This window comes from Cricetulus griseus (genome assembly GCF_003668045.3).
Source record: "Cricetulus griseus strain 17A/GY chromosome 1 unlocalized genomic scaffold, alternate assembly CriGri-PICRH-1.0 chr1_1, whole genome shotgun sequence".
Classification (NCBI taxonomy): Eukaryota; Metazoa; Chordata; class Mammalia; order Rodentia; family Cricetidae; genus Cricetulus; species Cricetulus griseus.
In genome coordinates this window covers 202874318-202891651 of record NW_023276807.1, presented here as the reverse complement: position 1 = coordinate 202891651, position 17334 = coordinate 202874318, and the positions used below count along the sequence as shown (strand labels likewise).

The 17334-nt window shown below is 41.7% G+C and overlaps 1 protein-coding gene across 1 annotated transcript in view; it reads right to left on the bottom strand.

The window, feature by feature from the left end:
* Positions 1-4660: 4660 nt before the first annotated feature.
* Cgrrf1 (cell growth regulator with ring finger domain 1) overlaps positions 4661-17334 on the bottom strand; it is a 29314-nt gene continuing 16640 nt past the window's right edge. The window contains exons 4-6 of the mRNA XM_027386536.2: positions 17142-17289; positions 6295-6402; positions 4661-5614 (exon numbers count right to left, since the gene is read on the bottom strand). Coding sequence (XP_027242337.1) covers positions 5294-5614; positions 6295-6402; positions 17142-17289 — 577 coding nt within the window. The 3' untranslated portion in view covers positions 4661-5293. The remainder of the gene's footprint in view (positions 5615-6294; positions 6403-17141; positions 17290-17334) is intronic.

Here is a 17334-nt window from a genome sequence, read left to right as displayed (position 1 = left end):
TCATCCACTGATGAGTGGATGAACACAATGTGGTATATCTATACAATGGAATATGCTTTGGCAACAAAAGGAGTAATTCATGCTATGATGTGGATGAGCCTTGAAAACACTGTGATAAGTAAGACAGAAGCCATTTCATTTGATGCTGCATGTGATTCCATTCATTAAATGACCAAGACAGGCAAATGTATAGAGGCAGAAAGCAAGTTAGTGCTTGCCTAGGGCTAGGAAAGGGTGGGGGGATGCGGATTGACTTGACAGATACAGAGGTTCCTTTATGAAGTCATGAAAAATGTTCTGAAATTGATGGTAAATGGGTGTGCAACATCATGAGCATTCGAAAGCTACTTTTATACTTTAAATAGTGTGTGTGTGTGTGTGTGTGTGTGTGTTGGGGGTGTGCTCAGATCTCCATATTTTTTTTTTTTTTTAATGAACAAGACAGAAAAGGGTCACTCAACTTTGGGCACAGTCATTGCAAACACTTGCTCTTAGAGTCCTGGGTCCCATTAGAAATCTGCCTTCCCTAAAGCCACCAGGGTGCACAGAGAGGCCACACTGTGTCTGAGTCACCACAAGCCAAGACTGTGAGCCCCTGGTCCTTTAAATCATCCCTGGTCTCTCAAGTCTTTTCCAAAGATGTCCCAACCAAGGCAATCTGCGCCACACTATGTCTAATCCCTGCCACAGACCCCGTGAGCATGATACAGTGATGGTCTTCGGACACTGTTCAGTCTGGATGGTTAAGCACTAATAGGTAACCATAGACCCTCCCACACTGTCCTCTCTCCACTTTCTCAATCTAGTGGCTCCTCCTTAATCTCCCTGAACATTAGGGTAAACAAAACCCCAATCCCCAGGTCAGTCTTTTCCTATGTTCCCTCTCTGAAGCTGTATAGCTTCAAACAACATTTTCTGTCATCAGGTGGACCACCCCTCTGCACTCTATATAGTACTAAGTATATTTACCTATTTAATCTGATATCTCCACTTAGATTTCCAACTGGCATCTAAGACTGAACAGAATCAGCATTCTGTCCCCCCAAACCTGCTTTTTCCAGTTGTCTCTCTCCACCTCAGTCATCATAGTCACCACTATGGCCTCTTACCTACATTATCCCATGGCTCTGAACCACCCTTAGGTACCTCCTGAGAGGCCCAAAGAGACCTCCTTCAACTGTAAGCTTGACATTTGACCCCCACCTTCACCCTCCTCCTCTGTCTATCCACACATGTCCATCTTCATCTTCTCTACAGCACTGTCTCCATCTGGTGCACTCAGCCTCTTCTGACTAGCCTCTCGCTACTAGAGCATAGGCTACGAAGGCAGGACTTTCATCTCCTATACTCATTGCTTATATCCACACAAGGCAGACTATCTCCCACACTTCAGGAGCAAGCACAGATGAGCTCAAGAGTTAATGAATGATGAGATTACTCAGGGGTCTAGGAGAGAGAGGCCGTACTGACAAAGATTACAGATGAAAGCAGCATAGAAAGACAGAGACATGGTCACTCGGAATGTTGTGTTCAGGACCTAGAAAATGGATTTAGGATGCTGTTGAGAGAAGGGCAGGGCTCAACCTGAGATACTGTGAGTGCAGGAGGCTGACATTTCCTCCCACCTTACCTAAACCAGCTTCAAGGGCCACAAGCTTCAACAAAGCTCTTCCTTCTCAATCTAATAGAAAGATACCAAGAAAACTGGCCACCCCCACGGGGAGACTCCAAAGGCTTGTGTGCAGACAGCTAAGTTCCTTTCTTAGAGTTTCTTTAGACATCTGGACTCTCAACAGGCACCAGATTGAAAGCAATGGAGTCACTGAAGGAGGAAGTGGCTATCATCCGTCACGTTGCTTACATATAGCCCTAGGTTGGGGTTTTTACTGAATCTCAGGACCAAATGTTTTCTAATAATGTGCTCAAACCAAATGCTTCCACACAGATGTTTTCACACAGTGTCATTGTTCATGGAGAATTCTGACAGAAGCCTCTAGGAGTCTGTAAATATACTTAATGCCATTGAATTTTACATTTAAAATGCTTAAAATAGTAAACTTTATGTGATATATATTTTACTACAATGAAGTTAGGAAAAATAGAGTAATAATACAAGGTTACCACCCACAATTCTCTTTATGAGTTCTCTTGATAACAAAAGGGAAGTTGAAAACATTGCACACAGCCAGACGGTGGTGGTGCACGCCTTTATTCCCAGCACTCAGGAGGCAGAGGCAGGAGGATCTCTGTGAGTTCGAGACCAGCCTGGTCTACAAGAGCTAGTTTCAGGACAGCCTCCAAAGCCACAGAGAAACCCTGTCTCAAAAAACAAAAAATAAAAACAACAAAAATAAATAAATAAAACATTGCATGCACACAGAACATGCATGGAATGTATCTCTTCCAGTCAACACCCTCACTGAACAGCACAGCAGTGCAGAGCGCCCAGTTTGCACTCACCACTGTGTGGCTGGGAGCTGTCCTTGCAGATGCTGTGCACAGCCATAGGTCAGGTTGTGAGTCCCTACCCCAGGGATATAGACAACCTAACATTTGAAGTAAGGCTTCTGTTGAATGTTTATCACTTTTGCTAAAAAGTCAAAATTTCCTAAGCAGCAGCATTATAAAAAGTTGTAAATGGATATCACGGTGCACACCTTTAATCCCAGCACTCCATAGGCAAAAGCAGGTGGATCTTATGAGTTTGAGGCCAGCCTAGTTTACAAAGTGAGTTTTAGGCTAGCCTGGACTACATAGAAAGACCCTGTCTGAAAAAAAAAAAAAAAGGAAAAAGAAAAAGAAAAAAAGTAGTAGTATGGACCATCTATACTGCTTTGCTTGATTACCTCACTAAGTTCTTCACACTAATTATCACTTTGGGCAGGAGAAAATGATTACTTTAGCTGCAGCAAGGGAAACCAAGGCAATGTATCTTTAAAAATCATTTAAAAAAAATAAACAGAAAATGGGTATCAAAATGTAAAATATGATTTAGCCTTCAAAAAGACAGAAGAGTGCAATATAAACCGCAAGGACAAACCTCAAAAACACTAAGTAATTCTACTTACATGGTTAGAATAATTCCACAGCTGTTACAGTGAACAGTGGCTACCAGAGGCCGAGGGGAAGTGGGGCTGGAGTTTAGTAGATACAGTAGTACAACTCCGTTCTGGAAATGGACAGTGGCGATAGTTACACAACAGTATAAATATACTTAATGTCACTGATTGGATGTTTAAAAAATGTTTAAAATAGTAAATTCTAGTAAATATATTTTACTTCAAAAAAGTATGAAAAATAGGATAGCATTACTAATAGAATTGGGGTTACTACAACTGTACCTCCACAGGAAGCAATCATGAGGACAATTTGGGTACAAAGACACATAAAGAACATTAGGCGAGGAGGGAGGCTGTCTTGAGTCTCTTCCACTTGACAGGGTGGAACAAGCATTCAGGAATCACAACTTCACTACTGGCTGCAGCACAGACTGTACTGTAGACAAGCCTGCTCCACAGACAGATTCAGAGCCTCTGCTAGGTGTGGGAATTGCTTCTAGCCAACCATCCATGTTCCCTTTGGGTGCACAATATTGAGCCTGCTCCACTGCAGCCCAGACCCAGAAGGTCCAGTGGCTTTTGTTTGTTTTGAGACAGGATATCACATCATATCTCTCTCTGGGAGGCCTAGAACTCATGTAGGCCAGGATGAACAGGAGTTCACAGAGATCCACCTGCCTCTGTTTCCCAAGTGCTGGGATTAAAGGTATAAACTACCATGCCTGATTCTAGAAGATATTCATTACATAGCTAGCTGTTGAATGTAGAGAAAAGTTTAAATTGTTTATAAAATGAAGAACAGATTTTTCTCGCAAGAACAGATTTTCTTGGAAGGAAATGATATTTAAAAGCAATGACGCATGATGGAGAGATGGCTCAGAGGTTAAGAGCACTGGCTGCTCTTCCAGAGGTCCTGAGTTCAATTCCCAGCAATCACATGGTGGCTCACAATCATTACAACAGAATCTGATGCCATCTTCTGGCAAGCATGCAAACAAAGCACTCACACCTAAAAAAAAATACAGTTCAATAAATTTTAATCCCAGCACTCTGGAGGCAGAGATAGGCGGATCTCTGTGAGTTTGAGACTAGCCTGGTTTATCTACAGAACAAGTTCCAGGAGAGCCAGGATTGCACAGAGAAACCCTGTCTTGGATAGATAGATAGACAGACAGACACACAGACAGACAGTCAGTGGCACAAAGATAAGGCATGGGTCTTCACACAAAGGTTACAGACCCCTGGGGGTCACTTGGTGTGTGACCCACTTTCCTAGGAAGCTCCAATTTCCCTTTCTTAGTCACCTTGGAAAGAATGTCCAAGGTGTGGCGTGGGAGGTGGGGGAGGCATCGAGTTCAACACTTACAAGTTGCAATGAGGGATCTGGGATACTAGGTTTATTTGAGCTAGACAATGGTAGGAAATGACAAAAAGGTTATTTGTTCCTTTTTTGCTTTTCTTTCTAGCTCTGTCCCTCCAGAACCCCACTTCTGGGTAGATTTGCTGCAAAGGAGAAAATGTGAAGCAAGGCAGGGAGAGCCCCCCAGCCCTTCCCGGGCACAGCACATCCTGCTAATCTAATCACATCTGACAACAGAGTCCACAATTTAATTATCCATGAGATTTTATTAACCAGGTGTTATGTATCTGCCTCTTATAGGTGAGAGTCATATAATCTATGACACATGGGAACAATCAGAACTGTGCCTTATGTTTATGGCTTCAAAATCTATATGGAAAAGTTAAGACACGTGTTTATGTAACTCTGATAAGGAAACTTTGAAACCAAATGAATATTTATAAAAACTCATTTCAGAGACAGTGGAAGGTAAAAAGCCCCTTCCAATAACTTTGTAAACTGGGGGACATATAATTACTTTAAGTAGGATTCAAGGAAAAGCAGTCATTCACCCTGAAACTTGCATCGCCTGGAATGTCAAGTGGATGGATTTTCAGAGTGACTTTCTCATCCACATTATATGAAATCTTCTATCTGGCAAAAGCCAGATGTTTACATTCTTCTCAAGAGTGAGTTGCGTTTTAGGTATCAACAAAGACTGTACTCCAGGGCTCGCCATGCCGAGCAGGAAGAACTTTTCATCATCCACGTTGTTTAAGTATGAAGTGAAAATAGAATTCTCTCTGAGAGTCACGACTGTAAGTTCGGTGTTACAACTGATCCTAAGGGCACAGGTTCCACGCCTTGTGTAGAACTATCTCGGACTGTGATGTCTTCAGGAGGTTTCCAGCATGTCCTTGTCTGGCTCTTTCTGACCGCAAAGTGCAAAAGATTCCTGCACAAACTGCCGGCACATGGGACACTGTTTGAAGTAGCACACACAGCTGTCACACAGGCAGGCATGCCGGCAAGGCAGGAGCACCCAGTTCACGCCCCCGTTCTGGCACACCACGCAGTCCTTGCTGCTCTCCTCCACTGGCTCCACTTCACTCCCAGCCAGGCCTGCCTTCTCCAGTAAGCTCTGCTCGGCATTTCTGTCTGCTGGAGAGGGCTTGCTGGAGGGACTGGGACTACTGTTTGCAGACATGAAAAGTTGCTGAAAATCAAAGAAACCAGTGTAAAGGCAATTGTGAACAACAGTTACTCTCTGAACCTGGGGGTCACAAATGCTACTGAAAATTTTTTTTTTTATTGTGTGGTACATTTTGTGTGATATGGCAATATAACACATAGTGGATAGGATCATCTCAGGATACTAAATGAAAGAAAAAGTAATGTGTGATAGAATAGAGAATGAAGCCAGGCAGGGCAGGGCATGTCTATGATCCCTGCCCCCAGAAAGCTGAGAAAGGACTCTGGAGTTTGAGGCTCTCCCCTGTGAAAACGAATAAATGAATAAAATAAAAAGAGAGAATATTATCTCATTTTATTTCCTTTATGGGGAGTGTGTGTGTGTGTGTGTGTGTGTGTTTATGAGCGTTGTGAATGTGTTCATGCAACACGAGCATGCAAAGTATGATGTTAATTATGATCTTCTCTAGTGACTTGGGCTGTGGGTGATGTTTTCAAATTTTCTGTTCTTCAGTAATGACATATGGAAAGTTTTTTGTTTGTTTGTTTTAGTTTTGGTTGTTTGGTTTTCTTTTTTTTTTGAGCTAGCAAATCCAACAGGCAAGAGTAATTAACTTCTATAGCTAACAAAAAAACCATAGTTTTCTTTAAAAACAGCCATTCCTTGAACTCTAAAAACAACAATTATTACATGGTATGACTTACCTTAAGATCATAAAATTGGCCTTGAGCCAGGAGTAAATATTGATACAATATTCTACAGGGCAGTTTGTAAGTCTTATCAGGAATATGAATTACTGACACCATGGAGATCTAAAAGAAAAATTGGACATGAGTCAGTACTTAAAACTACTCTTTCACAGAGAATTGAAAAAATGATTCTCAAATAAGAGATATATTAAAACACTTATATTAATTTGTATAAATCACAGCACTAAAAGGAACTAGTTATTTACAGATTTTCTTTTTCTTTTCTTCTTCTTCCTTTTTTTTTTTTTTTGGTTTTTCAAGACAGTTTCTTTGTATTGTTTTGGAGCCTGTCCTGGAACTCTCTCTCTGTAAACCAGGCTGGCCTCGGACTCACAGAGATCCACCTGCTTCTGCCTCCTGAGGGCTGGGATTAAAGATGTGTGCCACCAACACACGGCCTTACTTACAGAATTTTGACACATTTTAATTGTACTGAAATTTACAGATTCATTGTGGCCCCAATAAAAATATCAATGTGCTTCACTACAAGCTATGTATACAGAGTCTAAAATACTTACATAGAAAAAGGAACATGTAAGAATAGGTAGGAAAGCATTCAACAGCACAGAGCAGCCTAATCCCATTAAATATTAAATTGTATTGCACGGACTCATAAGTAGATGAATGAATGAGACAGAAGAAACAGCCCAGAAAAAAATAAAAACAACAAAACCGTTATGTGCAAAAATAGAATGAGGGTGCCATCAGGAAGCACAGGGTTTTTTTTTTTTTTTTCTTTTCTTTAAATAAATAGTTTGAGGACAACTGGATAACCATCCAGAAACACATGTAACTGGGCAACTGCTTTGTACAGCACAACTGGAACACCAGTGCTGGGGGAGAGCAGACACAGGCAGATCCCTGGAGCTCATTGCTAGTCTAGACAAATGGTGAGCTCTTTGTTCAGGGAAACACCCAACCTCAAAAAAATTGGGTGGAGAGCAACTGAGGAAGGCACCTGAAGCTGATCTCTGGCCTCCACAAGGCACACCCACATACATGCACACACAACAGGAACACCTCATACAAGTGGAGAGTGACTGCAGCAGCGACTCTGTGCTGACCCCTGGCCCTCACACACACACATTACAAGGTGAACAAACAAAAACAAATGTCATTGTTTCTCACACACTGGATTGACACATGTACAAAAAGCTTGCACCTGGTGGAAAAACTCTCCATGAGAGAAAGAGGAGGGGGTGGGGAGAATTTGGTTAAGGGAATTGGCACTATCTAACAAAAAAGTATGCATTTACACTTCAACTACAGCACAGTGTAAACCACACTTGCACAGGGTATTCAGGACAAGACAGTTACACTGGGAACTCCCCTACCATCCAAGCACAGGAAACAAAGTAACTATGGTACACACACACACACACACACACACACACACACACACACACACACACACACACACACACAACCACATATAATGGAGTGTGATGCCAGCCAGAATCCCCAACACTACCAACTGCTGGAATCCTAAAAACTCAAAGCCTCTAAAGTCTAAAGCTCCCAAAGATGGAAACCTACAAATTACAAACCCAAAAGCTTAAAAAACCTGAATGCTAAAATCCTGGAAACCATAATTTCCAGCAGTGGGTGAACGGGCTAATGAGGGGAGTGGAGAGCCAAATGTTTGAGATGGGTTAGTGTGCCCTCACTGGTGTATAGTACAGCTGCCAAGCCATTTAAAATATCATGTCTTCACGCCATCCTAGAGTCCTCATCCAGTGGCTGATGGAAAGGGAGTCAGACATCCACAGAAATACACTGAACTGAACTCTGGAACTTAGTTGCAGAGAGGGAGGAATGAAGATTGAAGGAGTCTGTACCAGGTTGGAGAAACCCACAGAAACAACTGGCCTGAACAAGGGGGAGCACATAGATCCCAGATGCTGTCTGGGAGGCCAGTACAGGACTGATCCAGACCCCTGAACATGGATGTCAATGAGGAGGCCTCTGCACTCCAGGGGGCCCCTGATAGTGGATTAGTATTTTTCCCTGGTATAAGAAGGGACTTTGAGAGCCCATCCCACGTGAAGGGTTACACTCTGACCCTGGACACATCGGGAAGGGCCTAGGCCCAGCCCAGGATGATGTGGTGGACTTTGTGGAGCCCCCGTGGAGGGCCCTACCCTGCCTGGGGAGTGGAGGGTGGATGGGGTGGGGGTAGGTCGGGGTGGGGTAGGAGGGGTGAGGGTGAGGGGAAGGAGAGGGAGAAGGGATTGACATGTGAAACAAGCTTGTTCCTAATTTGAACTAAAAAAAAAAAATTAAAAAAAATATCACGTCTTCATCTTGCCCGTCATACACAGTACTAGGCCTCCCTCCAAGTAATAAAGAACAGCTTCGGGATCTTCTGAACTAAGGATAGTTGCTCACAGGGGGATACCTCCTTCGTCACAAAACAGTAGATGGTGAACTAGTTTTAGCCAGAAATTTGAAAGTCAAATTTACCACAAAGTTGAGCACAGGAAACTAATGAGTGCCTCACTTTGATTAACAATGGCACCATCAAAGTGGTCTCCAGCGTTCTGTCTGATTTATCAATATATGCCATTCATGCTCCTGGAAGCACCAGAAATTTTAGAAATGTATCCATTTATGTATTATTGGCTGGAAAAAGCAGTGTTTTATAAATGCTTATCAGAAGATGTGGTGGCCTTCACAAAAATAAAATGGGATTCAATTGAATTGCCATGTAATAATGACACGTGGGACTGGATATGCTCAAGCTTCTGAAAGTAAATTGCCAAGTGTTACCAATAAAATGTTTTATTTTCCACTCAACCAGTACATTTGGTGGCAAATCATCAAGTGCATTTGCTGACTACACAGAAAGGATGCAAATTTCAGGTTGGCAGCATCACTGTCTGCTGGGCACTCCTTCTTCCTTGTTCCAGGAACCTTCAATGAATCAAAGCCACATTTGCCAAGCCAGGGAAGTGATGAACTAGTCTGAAAACAGTTACAAGCACAGCAGGAGGACACAAGCAACAGTGCCGCTGCCTCATGACCAGTTCTATTTCACTAACTGTGTCATAGGCTTAAGATCTGTATACCCAGAGCTCCATAAAAGCACAGCATGGAAGATGGGACTGTATAATGATAATGCTTATGATGTATATTAAATCACAGAATTTCAAAATGAGAAGTGACACATAGAACGTGAGCATATTCTCTGAGGATGGCTAGGACACAGGAGTTCAAAACACAGTTAACTGGGACTGGAGAGATGGCTCAGTGGTCAGGAGGCCTTACTGTACGATCATGAACACTGAGGTTTTCCATCCTAGCCATGCTGGAGGCTCACAACTGCTTTTAACTCTAGTTCCAAAGGGAGTTAACTCCTTCTACTGACTGAAAGTCACTGACACACTCACAGATACAGGCACACATAAACAAAATAAATATTAAAAAAAAACCAGTTAAGATGGTGGCAGTTGTGAGCTTTTATAGACTGTCTTCATACAGTTCCCCATGTCTCAGCCTCATGATGCTGTCTCTATACTAAATTTTTGCTGCTTTTAAGTTTTTTCTTCCTGCTTTTTAAAAATTGCCAACAATATTAATTTGAAATTAGGCATGCTGCATATTTAAATTCTGTATCACTTCCAATAACAGAGGTATCAATTACATAAAGAATTTTAAGAGTATTAAGTTGTTTTACACCTTTGAGAGAGAGAGAGAGAGAGAGAGAGAGAGAGAGAGAGAGAGAGAGAGAAAGATGAGGAACAATTGAGGAAAGACACCTGATGCTGACCTGTGGTGTGTTGTGTACATTTACAAACGCGCGCGCGCGCGCGCGCGCGCGCGCACACACACACACACACACACACACACACACACACACACACGTGCTCGAGCATATAAAACAAATAAGAACACTGAAACATCCTCACTAAATGAAGAGGGGTCCTTCCTGTACACCTACTAGTAAAAGAAGACATTTCCTGATTTCAGTTCCAGTCAGTTGTAGTGCTTCATCCTGGTCACGGCTTTTGATCAATCTCAAAGGACTGAGGTATGTCTTAGTATTTCTATGGTCAGTTATAAAGCTGGTTTTACTATCCAGTGGCATATGCTTAGAAATTCTGCTTTTTGGCTTATCTTTTGTGAACATGGTTTGTCTGCTCATAACTGCAAGGCTTGTATGACATCACTGGCACACTTGTAAAATGTCTACTTTGTTTTGTAAAGTAACCTATCAAGTATCCTAGCATGCTTTTATATCTCTCAAATAAATTCCCTTTGTTATTATTATTATCATTATTATTATTATTATTATTATTATTATCATGTATGGGGGCATGCTGTGCTTTCAGGGAACAACATTGTGGGGTCTGTCATCTCCTTCCACCTCTACATGAACTCTAGTGATGGACAGGTCACCAGGCTTGTGTGGTAAAAGCCTTTACCCACTGAGCCATCTTGTAGGCCTTAAATTCCTTTAAAAAATGTAAATAAAGGTCTTTTAACTAAAGTTTTAGAATCATTTTTCCAAGAATTATATTTTGTGATTTTTGACTTCCAGGATTGGAAGTCAATGGATTGCAACTTTGATTCAAGCCAAATGAAATGCTCTATAGCTATTTAAAAACAAACAACACAAACACATGAAGACAATCTGTGAACCTATCTGTAAGTGGTTTCTCTGTGAGATTATAACATGAACAAAGCAGAGTACAGAGAGGGTTCTCAGCACTGCAGTGTCCTGCCTTCATGTAAGAGAAAGGAGTAAGACACAGCAAACAATGGACAGGATCTCCCACAAGCATTGGGCCTGTGGGAGAGATGTAAAGGAATGTAGAAGAGACATGGCAATCTCTTGTGCAGCTTTCCTCATCTTGAGAGAATGAATCAGTGTAATTTATAAGCACAGGCTGACTATAAATGCTCAGCATGGGTAGGAAGCAGTGAGATTCGATTTGAGTGCCAAGATAGTTAAATTCAAATCTGATATAAAGAAAAGGGAATCCATAAGGTCACTGGATACAGATAATCAAATAAAAGACAAGGTTCTGGTTTGAAGGAGTATGCTGAGAACTGACTACAGAGAGGACGAGAGTGGGAAACAGTGACATTCCAACCACCATGGTAAAATCTGACAAGAATCACCAAGAGGTATTAAAGATGGGCAATCTGTAAAGAAAAGCAGGGCTTCTGCATGGTCCTGGAGAGTCCAGAAGAGGACAGGGAATCAGGACCCTGCAGTCTACCTGCCCATTCATTCCACTGAAATATCTGAAAAACACAACGGGGAGAGGAGGAAAGAAGGAGAGAGGAATGGAGGTCAAACTCTCAGATCTATAGTGCTTGACGGGAGATCAAGAAAGAGGAGCCCAGAGCTAAGGAGAAGTTAGAATACAAGTGACCAAGAGATCAACATTTCTATCAGCAATGCCAGCAAAGAGCACTGTGTGCTTCAGAGGTAGAACCCTAAAAAGGGCTTCCATCACCTTACATGGTTCATTGGTCTCCAAAGCCCAACTCTGACCCAATCACAAGAAAACCTCTAGGCTTACAAAAGAAGAGTATGTGTGTATGGAAGTAGTCTTAGCCAGCCTGGTCTACAGAGTGAGTTCCAAGACAGACAGAGCTACACAGAAATCCTGTCTCAAAAAACCAAAGAGTAAAGACAGTCATAAAAAGCAAGCAAGGCTGTGAGCATGCCCAGGTTAACGGAAACTAAAAGTGTGGCAAACACAAGCCCGACTCCAGGCTAGAAAACACCGAGGTGTAGCAGAAGGACAGAGAACAGGGAGAGGACATGGCTCAAAGCCAAGAACTTCACCACTTGTGACAAATCAGGGACATCAGTCCTCTCTCAGGGTGAGGTCTTAAGTAAGGCTGCTAAGATGATAACTAAGCCGTTTGTCAGCACTCTTCTCGAATCCCGAACCCTGGACAGTGAGGCTCACGTTTCCACATTTCCACCTACTGAAGAATTCGTTAAGAGAAGTAAGCAAGCTGTGCCGTATTTTTAGTTTAATTTTACAATTAATCTGGAACTCCACCTATTCTTTAAAAACTCACTATAAATTATATCACTCGAGTAGTGTAACTTCAAAACACAAAAGCACATGCAGACAGCTATCCAGATGTCTCTCCCTCTCTGAACCTCCTGAAATCTAAAGCATGAACTATTACTTTCTCAGACCTTTTCTTAATGAATCCAAATCTGATTCAAACTAACCTGTCTTGAAATTCTTTTATGCAGTGTAAGTCAACACCCTAGCCTCCCTTCAGCTAGAACTTCTCTGGAAATACTTGGAAGCACCTGCTGCCAGAGCATTATAAATTGACTGGAAAATTAGAATACAGGTAGGATACGATACAATGTTAAATTTGTACAGTACATAACTTCATTGTGGCTATATAACAAAAGATCTGCATAAAGAAATACCCATTTAGTACCAGGAATAAACAGCTACACCCTCCAAGTTAACTGTGAAATCATTCATCTAAAATGCACATATGATACCATGGCATTTACATACAGAGGCAGATAATAATCTAGTTTTGAAAATATCATTAGGTGGCCTGGGTCAAGGACACAGGTGTTCTTTCTCCTTTTCTTTTTGTATCCTTTCGAAATTATGCACAAAAGAAAAGCTGGAAGGCTATAACAGCTGTAAAAACATAGCATTCTTCACAGGTTTAAATGATGAAACCGGAAAGACAGGACTGGAAGAGGGCAGCAACACCACTGCCTCATTCCAAACTCCTGATGTCTGAGTCGGTGCAGCCTGGAAGCTATGTATATGGAGCTGCCTATGATGTGGAAGAGATGCTCAAATACAATACACCACTCAAAGAAGGCAATTCATGAACATGCACAATTTGATACTTCTCTTTAAAACGCATGTGCTAAAGGGCTGGCGAGACACAAGTGCCTATTCATAGCTGTCATCTTGGGAAGACAGAGTATAGGCGATTACACTTTCCTCCTTTAAATCTGTCTAGGCTTTCCAGTTTTTTGTTTGTTTTCTGCCACAAATGCATGTTATCTGGATGATATAGGAATAAAAATAAAACAATACACTAAAAATTCTGGCTTCTGATTCCTGGCATTCAGAGTGTATTTTCTAACGAAGATATTCTCTTACAAAATTTACATAAAAGTCAAAACCTTATAATAGGTGCTGGAGAGATGGCTCAGTGATCAAGAGCACTGATTGCTCTTCTAGAGGAGCTGGGTTCAAGTTTCAGCACCCACATGGCAGCTAAAAACTGTCTGTAGATATAAGATCTGACACCCTCACACAGATATACATTCAGGTCTAAACATCAATGCAAATGAAGTAAAAATAAATAAATTTTTAAAAACTTGTAATAACAATTCTTGCTTTCTTTCACCAGCTTAAAACAACAAACTAGATCCTAACTGCACTTCATAAATTAATTCTTGGGCTGGGGATAAAACTTAGTGGTCGGGAGAATGCTTGCTTAGCCAGCTTGAGGCACTGGGTTCAGGCCTCAGTACTGGAGACTGACAGGTGTACTTCGGTCCTGTCACAATGGGAATGGAATCATTTTTGTTTTCATTTAGTGTTCATAAGCCTCAAATAAAATACTTGAAGCCACACATGAAAAACAAATATGAAATATTCCATTGCCTTTAAAGATAACAGGAACATAAATGACATAATGACATAAATGACAATGACGCTCTACTGCCAATACCAGCCCAGATTTGAGAGAGAATTAACAAAGAAAGGGAGAGAGCACCTGGCTAGGCATGAAGGCCACACAAGGATGCAAACAGGCTGCCTTCCACAAAGGGCAGGAGAAGATGATGTTGAGCCTGGAGAGCTGGCTGCCCGCAGCTGCTAGCCCACAGAGCTCCACCCCAGGTGGCTCAGGAACTTGAGAGCAGATCCTCTCTATGCCACCAAATGGTGATGAAGGTGGGAATTTCCTGTTTGTTTTTGTTTGTTTGTTTTTGTTTTTCCACTTTACGACCTATGAGGGGAAGGGGGAATCCTCCCTGTTCACATGGAGCACAAAATGGGAAAACAAAGAAGCCAAGTGCAGTGAAGTCCATGGGGAGTAAGGTCAGAGGGAAAAGGACCCACCAGGACTCAGGGTGACTAACATCAGACCCTTTGATTTAAACAGATAGAAAAACGGTTATAGAACTCAAGGAACTTACAAGGGGCACACTGTGGAGAGAAGGGTGCCATGTCCAGGGGATAAAGAACTAAGAAGCACTTGTATATCCACAGCTGAAAATGGAAGAACGGAGGAAAGGGGGCAGGGTCAGAACTTAACACACTGCCTCACGCTGTGCAACTAGGAAGCTGTACTGTCAAGTTCTGTGAGGTTCTTCGCCAACACTGCCCATCAGCATCCCCAGCCCCTGGTCCCTTAACCTTCACTGAGTGTCTTCAAATGTATCATCATCATCATCATCATCATCATCATCATCATCATCATCATCGTGTGTGTGATATGGATGGGGATGCTTAGGGGTCTGTCAGAGGACAACTGAGTGGAACCACTTGTTTCTTTTCACCATGAATGGTTCTGGGGACTGGACTCAGGTCATCTGGCTTACATGACAAGCATTTATCAGATGGGCTATCTTGAATGACGTCAACTGTATATATCTGAGGTATACAATACCATGTGCTGATGCAGTATGCACAGGGAAATGTCATTACAGCCAAGCAAATTAACACAGCTTTGCTTTGAATGACTCTCCCTCTTTGTGTGGCAAGAACATCCATTCTCTTCACAAACCTGAATATCACTAACTGTAGCCTTCATGCTATTTGCCACACCTGTAGCTTTATAGCCAGTGACCTACACACGTGCCCATTCCTCCCTCTTTTAACTAGGAAGCAAACAAATGGGGGGAAAAAACTTCAGTTTGATTTTAAAAAATAAAATTTGAAGCTGGGAATGATGGTACATGTCTTTACTCCCAGCACTTGGGAGTCAGAGGCAGGCAGATCTCTGTGTTTGAGGCCAGCCTGCTCTACATGGTTTCAGAACAGTTACAGCTATATAGTGAGACCCTGTCTCAAAACAAACAATAAATAAAATAAATGAAATTTGAGATACTTATCTACAAACAAGTTATATTTTCCAATAAGAGTCTGTACCTTTTAAAATTCAACACACACTTATTTCATAAAGATACTCTGCTTTTTTGTCTTTGTTTTAAGAGACAGGGTTTCACAGCATAGCCATGGCTGTTCTGAAACTTCCTCTGTAGACCAGACTAGCCTTGAACTCATGGAGATCTGCCTCCTATGCCTACTGAGTGCTAGGATTAAAGGTGTGAGCCATCACTGCCAGGCAGCAATACTCTGTTTTTTACAAAAGGGTAGAAGTGGCAACACAGCTCAATGGTAGAGCACTTGCCTAGCACAGATGAGGTCTGGAGTCTGAACCTCAGCACTAGGGCTAGAGTAGGGCTGGGATTTTCTCTATTCTGCTTTAGTCTATAAAGACGTTTGCTCTAACACCCTAGGTTGTTGCTGAAAGGAAACCACAGGCTAATGTTAGTGAATATATTTTGCACATTACACAAAAGTATCATCAAGATGTCACTGCATCTTTACTAATGAGCATACAAAGCACCCAGGAAAGTAGCAAATTGTGTATAAGGGCACTCTTGCTATAAAATTTTCTTTCTTTCTTCCTTTTTTCCTTCCTTCCTTTCTTCCTTCCTCCCTCTGTCCCTCCCTCCCTCCCTCCCTCCCTTCCTTCCTTCCTTTTCTGAGACAGGTTTCTCTGTGTATCTGTGTAGCTCTGGCTGTCCTAGAACTTGCTCTGTAGACCAAGCTGGACTCAAACTCAGAGATGTGCCTGCTTTTGCCTCTGCCTCCCAAGTGCTGGAACTAAAGACATGCACCACAACACCTGGCTCTTGCCATAAGAGTTCACCAAACGTTTGTTACTTATATGAGTTAAGCTTCTCTTATATCTGGATATACATAATGAACTATATCCTAGAAAAAGAGATGAGCCCTAAGTCTAACCAGGAAATTCATTTGCACCTTAAGAACATCTTATAAACATGGCCTGAAGATAATTTTCAAAAGCATGTTTGGTGTACACACACTTAACTGTGACTGGTCAGTGATAACGGGTTAGAATTTCATGTGGCATATGTCAATGCTAAAAGATTCCCAATTTCCAGGTCAGAATGCTCCACCTATGTAAGTTTCCATCTTACATTGAGTGTTGAGACTCGGGCCTCTCTGATCATTTGGATGCTTTTATGCTCTGAGCAGGGAATTACCAGTCTACAGAATCTCACATAGTGAGAAAATAAGATTCTCAAAAGACTGAACATAGAGATCCCACAGGGAAAACACAGGCATAGCAGGAACTCTGATGGAAACAAGGTAACATTACTGAACTGGCCTGAGAAGAGCAGACCTGGTCTTAAAAATCAATCATTTCAAGTCATGATGATGCTGATGAATTCAGTAATACAAATGTGACTAGACATACATCCCAAAGGACATTTTCTCTAAAGCAAATATTATCTAACAGAGAAGAGTGAAATTAACTTAATTCAACAATAACCTACCTTTTATTTTATAAATAGTCATATTGTTGTCACCTTCAGGGCACAGGGAGATGGACCATCATACTCTGAAGGTGTGTTACAGATACAAAAATTAAACAGGGATATATCTATGTTTTAAATTTTCAAGACATGTGTGTCCAAGTCCAAAAAAAATGTTTTCAGAAATTATTTTTTCCTATTTCAAAAATAATTAAGAGTCACCCAAATCTGGTAAAGGTAAGGCATTCCAGATGCTTCAATTACTTACAATATCATAAATTTCCCGATCATCCTCATCAGCCAGGGTCAACAGAGCTACCAACGGATAGCGAGATCTGGGAACTGGACCAAAGTCTTCAATTTCAGTATCTCTCGGTAATTGGCAATATATTTCTTCTTTGCTGTGCTTTTTAATACTTTTGAATACGTAAAGGCAAATTGCCAAAAGAACAAAAATATTT